Source organism: Oncorhynchus nerka, linkage group LG24 (assembly GCF_034236695.1).
Source record: "Oncorhynchus nerka isolate Pitt River linkage group LG24, Oner_Uvic_2.0, whole genome shotgun sequence".
Classification (NCBI taxonomy): Eukaryota; Metazoa; Chordata; class Actinopteri; order Salmoniformes; family Salmonidae; genus Oncorhynchus; species Oncorhynchus nerka.
Genome location: NC_088419.1, coordinates 10,996,881 through 11,001,880, shown reverse-complemented (window position 1 = coordinate 11,001,880; position 5,000 = coordinate 10,996,881). Strand labels below are relative to the sequence as shown.

Here is a 5,000-nt window from a genome sequence, read left to right as displayed (position 1 = left end):
TCAGTGAACCAGTCAGTCAGTTAGTGAACCAGTCAGTCAGTTAGTGAACCAGTCAGTCAGTCAGTGAACCAGTCAGTCTTCCCTGGACATGGTGAGTAGAAGATACCAATCAGTCAGTCAGTCAGTGAACCAGTCATTCAGTCAGTCAGTCAGTGAACCAGTCAGTCAGTTAGTGAACCAGTCAGTCAACCAGTCAGTCAGTCAGTGAACCAGTCAGTCTTCCCTGGACATGGTGAGTAGGAGAGAGTCTTTGGTTGGTCAGTCAATCAATGAGAAAACACAGCAAACATTCACATATCAATCAACCAATCAATACATCTATTCATTCATCCTCTCTCCATAGCTTGTAATAACCTCTTGTATGTGTAACAACATGTTTATCAAAGAGCTATAATGACGACAGTAACAGAGTTGATGAGTTGTTGGGTAAATATTGACTGCTGTTTTGCACCTTGGTCCAAGTGAATCAGGTTCAATGTGACTCCATGTTAATCAAGTTCAATGTGAATCAAGTTCGTTGTGGATCCATGTGATTCAAGTTCAATGATGATCCATCAAAACAAGAAACGTCTGTTTGATAAACCTTAGATCAGTTTACTCATCCTTTAAAAAATAAGATAAAACTTCTTTCATCCCAGCTCCATCTGGTCCTGTGGGGGAGGATTAGTATTCCCCACGCTGGCACGGAAACTGTAGCCATGGGAGACCGTTGCCATGGGACCATAATCCCTTGGGAGAGACAGAGAGAGAGAAAGCGACACTGACAGTCCCCATTTATCTCAATGCCTACTGAAACCATCTGCCTTAGAGGTCACTGTGACCTCAGGGATAATGTCTAACTCACAGGTGGAACCGAACTCAGTCCTTTGATTCATGGTTGTGTACTTGACATGCCGAGATTCTCTCTAATTGTTGTGTAGCGGTGGTTAGTCAGTCACCAACCGTTGGTCCTGGAGAGTTGTTGGGTGGGCCGGCTTTTCTTTCAGCCCAGCTCTAATGAATAGTTGTTAAGCTGAACGGGTGGGTTAGTGCTATGTTGGAACCTGCTAGGTTAGGGCGGCAGGTAGCCTAGTGGTTTAGAGGCAGATAGCCTAGTGGTTTAGAGGCAGGTAGCCTAGTGGTTTAGCGGTAGTTAGCCTAGTGGTTTAGAGGCAGATAGCCTAGTGGTTTAGAGGCAGGTAACCTAGTGGTTTAGCGGTAGTTAGCCTAGTGGTTTAGAGGCAGGTAACCTAGTGGTTTAGCGGTAGTTAGCCTAGTGGTTTAGAGGCAGGTAGCCTAGTGGTTTAGAGGCAGGTAGCCTAGTGGTTTAGAGACAGGTAGCCTAGTGGTTTAGAGGCAGGTAGCCTAGTGGTTTAGAGGCAGGTAACCTAGTGGTTTAGCGGTAGTTAGCCTAGTGGTTTAGAGGCAGTTAGCCTAGTGGTTTAGAGGCAGTTAGCCTAGTGGTTTAGAGGCAGGTGGTTTAGAGGCAGGTAACCTAGTGGTTTAGAGGCAGTTAGCCTAGTGGTTTAGAGGCAGGTGGTTTAGAGGCAGGTAACCTAGTGGTTTAGCGGTAGTTAGCCTAGTGGTTTAGAGGCAGTTAGCCTAGTGGTTTAGAGACAGGTAGCCTAGTGGTTTAGAGGCAGGTAGCCTAGTGGTTTAGAGACAGGTAGCCTAGTGGTTTAGAGGCAGGTAGCCTCATGGTTTAGCGGCAGGTAGCCTAGTGGTTTAGAGGCAGGTAGCCTAGTGGTTTAGAGGCAGGTAGCCTAGTGGTTTAGAGGCAGGTAGCCTAGTGGTTTAGAGGCAGGTAGCCTAGTGGTTTAGAGACAGGTAGCCTAGTGGTTTAGAGCGTTGGACTAGTAACCGAAAGTTTGCTAGATCGAATCCCCGAGCTGACAAGGTAAAAAAAAAAATGTTTTAAATAAAATTTAAATAAAAAAACTATTACAGCCTGTAGATGTCCAGAATCAGTGGTTTGTGAGGATTGTAGTCACATTGTAGTGATGCTTTAGGGAGAAACTCAGCATGAAACAACCGTACAAGGAGTCAAGAGGTCAAGTGTTGGGGTTGACTTCTGGTCTATCCTCTGTCATTCAGTAACATGTCAGTCTGTTGACCTCTGGTCTATCCTCTGTCATTCAGTAACATGTCAGTCTGTTGACCTCTGGTCTATCCTCTGTCATTCAGTAACATGTCAGTCTGTTGACCTCTGGTCTATCCTCTGTCATTCACTAACATGTCAGTCTGTTGACCTCTGGTCTATCCTCTGTCATTCAGTAACATGTCAGTCTGTTGACCTCTGGTCTATCCTCTGTCATTCACTAACATGTCAGTCTGTTGACCTCTGGTCTATCCGTCATTCACTAACATGTCAGTCTGTTGACATCCTCTGTCATTCAGTAACATGTCAGTCTGTTGACCTCTGGTCTATCCTCTGTCATTCACTAACATGTCAGTCTGTTGACCTCTGGTCTATCCACTGTCATTCAGTAACATGTCAGTCTGTTGACCTCTGGTCTATCCTCTGTCATTCACTAACATGTCAGTCTGTTGACCTCTGGTCTATCCTCTGTCATTCAGTAACATGTCAGTCTGTTGACCTCTGGTCTATCCACTGTCATTCACTAACATGTCAGTCTGTTGACCTCTGGTCTATCCACTGTCATTCAATAACATGTCAGTCTGTCCTCTGGCCTGTAGGATGTGCTAAGCACCACAGAGACAGCTCTGGCCATGAACAGGTACATCGGTTCGGCCCTGCTTCCCTTGCTGACCAGGTGTGCTGGCCACTTCTCGGGCACAGAGCACTACGCGGCGCTCATCGACTCTACCCTCCACACTATCTATCGGCTGTCCAAGGGCCGCTCCCTCACCAAGGCCCAGAGAGACTCTATCGAGGAGTGTCTTCTTGCCATCTGCAAGTAAGAACTAACACAGACTAGCACCATGTTATAAACCTCTAAGGCTCTGTTGATGCCCTGGGCTCTGCTGTAACTGCTGTGTTGTCATGACAACAATCAACCAATCTGTAGCTGTGGTGTTGTCATGACAATGATCAACCAATCTGTAGCTGCGGTGTTATCATGACAATGATCAACCAATCTGTAGCTGTGGTGTTGTCATGACAATGATCAACCAATCTGTAACTGTGGTGTTGTCATGACAATGACCAACCAATCTGTAGCTGTGGTAGCTTTATAGCAGAGTTTTCACACAAAAAAATCATTTACGGTCGAAGTCGGAGAATTCACGGCTTATTCCCTGATTCTGGGAATCTTCCAACTGGGAATTTTGTAAAAGTTATTGACACTTTTAACCCTAATTAGAGCCTTATATTCCAACCTGAGATATGTTCGTATTTGACTGTGTGTCAATCACAGCTCTCTCTTCCCCCTGCTGCCCTACAGACACCTGCGCCCTTCCATGATGCAACAGCTGCTGAGACGCCTGGTGTTCGATGTTCCCCTGCTGACAGAGTACTGCAAGATGCCCCTCAGGGTAAGAACCCATTCTCACAGAGTACTGCAAGATGCCCCTCAGGGTAAGATCCCATTCTCACAGAGTACTGCAAGATGCCCCTCAGGGTAAGATCCCATTCTCACAGAGTACTGCAAGATGCCACTCAGGGTAAGAACCCATTCTCACAGAGTACTGCAAGATGCCCCTCAGGGTAAGAACCCATTCTCACAGAGTACTGCAAGATGCCCCTCAGGGTAAGATCCCATTCTCACAGAGTACTGCAAGATGCCCCCCAGGGTAAGAACCCATTCTCACAGAGTACTGCAAGATGCCAGATGAACCCATTCTCAGGTACTGCAAGATGCCCCTCAGGGTAAGAACCCATTCTCACAGAGTACTGCAAGATGCCACTCAGGGTAAGAACCCATTCTCACAGAGTACTGCAAGATGCCCCTCAGGGTAAGAACCCATTCTCACAGAGTACTGCAAGATGCCACTCAGGGTAAGAACCCATTCTCACAGAGTACTGCAAGATGCCACTCAGGGTAAGATCCCATTCTCAAAGAGTACAAGATGCCACTCAGGGTAAGATCCCATTCTCACAGAGTACTGCAAGATGCCCCTCAGGGTAGGATCCCATGCTCACAGAGTACAAGGTGCCACTCAGAGTAAGATCCCATTCTCACAGAGTACAAGATGCCCCTCAGGGTAAGATCCCATGCTCACAGAGTACAAGGTGCCACTCAGGGTAAGATCCCATTCTCACAGAGTACAAGGTGCCACTCAGGGTAAGATCCCATTCTCACAGAGTACAAGGTGCCACTCAGGGTAAGATCCCATTCTCACAGAGTACAAGGTGCCACTCAGGGTAAGATCCCATGCTCACAGAGTACAAGATGCCACTCAGGGTAAGATCCCATGCTCACAGAGTACAAGATGCCACTCAGGGTAAGATCCCATGCTCACAGAGTACAAGATGCCACTCAGGGTGAGATCCCATTCTCACAGAGTACAAGATGCCACTCAGGGTGAGATCCCATTCTCACAGAGTACTACAAGGTGCCACTCAGGGTAAGATCCCATGCTCACAGAGTACAAGGTGCCACTCAGGGTGAGATATCTCTCCTTCTCCGTGTGATAGGAGAATGACCATAAGAACAGTTTGTTTGTATTGCTGACTGTTGCTACAGAGGAAATGTTTAAAAAGGACAAGCTGTCATGAGCTTCATCCTCTCCTAATAAGTGTTTATGACAGTCTGAAATACGAATCATATCATTACCCTGGTTTACATCAGCACTGAGCTGCTATATCTATCATCAACGGGACCTGAGGGTTTGTCAACACTAGTCAACTGTTGTCTCTTTGTGTTTCCTCCAGCTGTTGACTGAACACTATGAGCAGAGCTGGAAGTACTACTGTCTTCCCTCGGGGCTGGGGAGCTCCGGCATGGCCTCAGAGGAAGAACTGTTGCTCACCAAGAAACTCTTCTGGGGAATATTCGACTCCCTCTCAACGAAGGTACAGATGGACGGTACTGTTATGTGTAGCCTACAGACCCTGTGTT

At 46.9% G+C, this 5,000-nt stretch overlaps 1 protein-coding gene across 5 annotated transcripts in view; it reads left to right on the top strand.

Moving 5' to 3' along the window:
* LOC115122410 (ryanodine receptor 3-like) overlaps window positions 1-5,000 on the top strand; it is a 269,794-nt gene that overhangs the window by 175,620 nt on the left and 89,174 nt on the right. For all 5 annotated transcript variants that reach the window (XM_065008606.1, XM_065008603.1, XM_065008605.1 and 2 more), the window contains 3 exons: window positions 2,677-2,897; window positions 3,384-3,474; window positions 4,814-4,954. In XM_065008606.1, coding sequence (XP_064864678.1) covers window positions 2,677-2,897; window positions 3,384-3,474; window positions 4,814-4,954 — 453 coding nt within the window. The remainder of the gene's footprint in view (window positions 1-2,676; window positions 2,898-3,383; window positions 3,475-4,813; window positions 4,955-5,000) is intronic.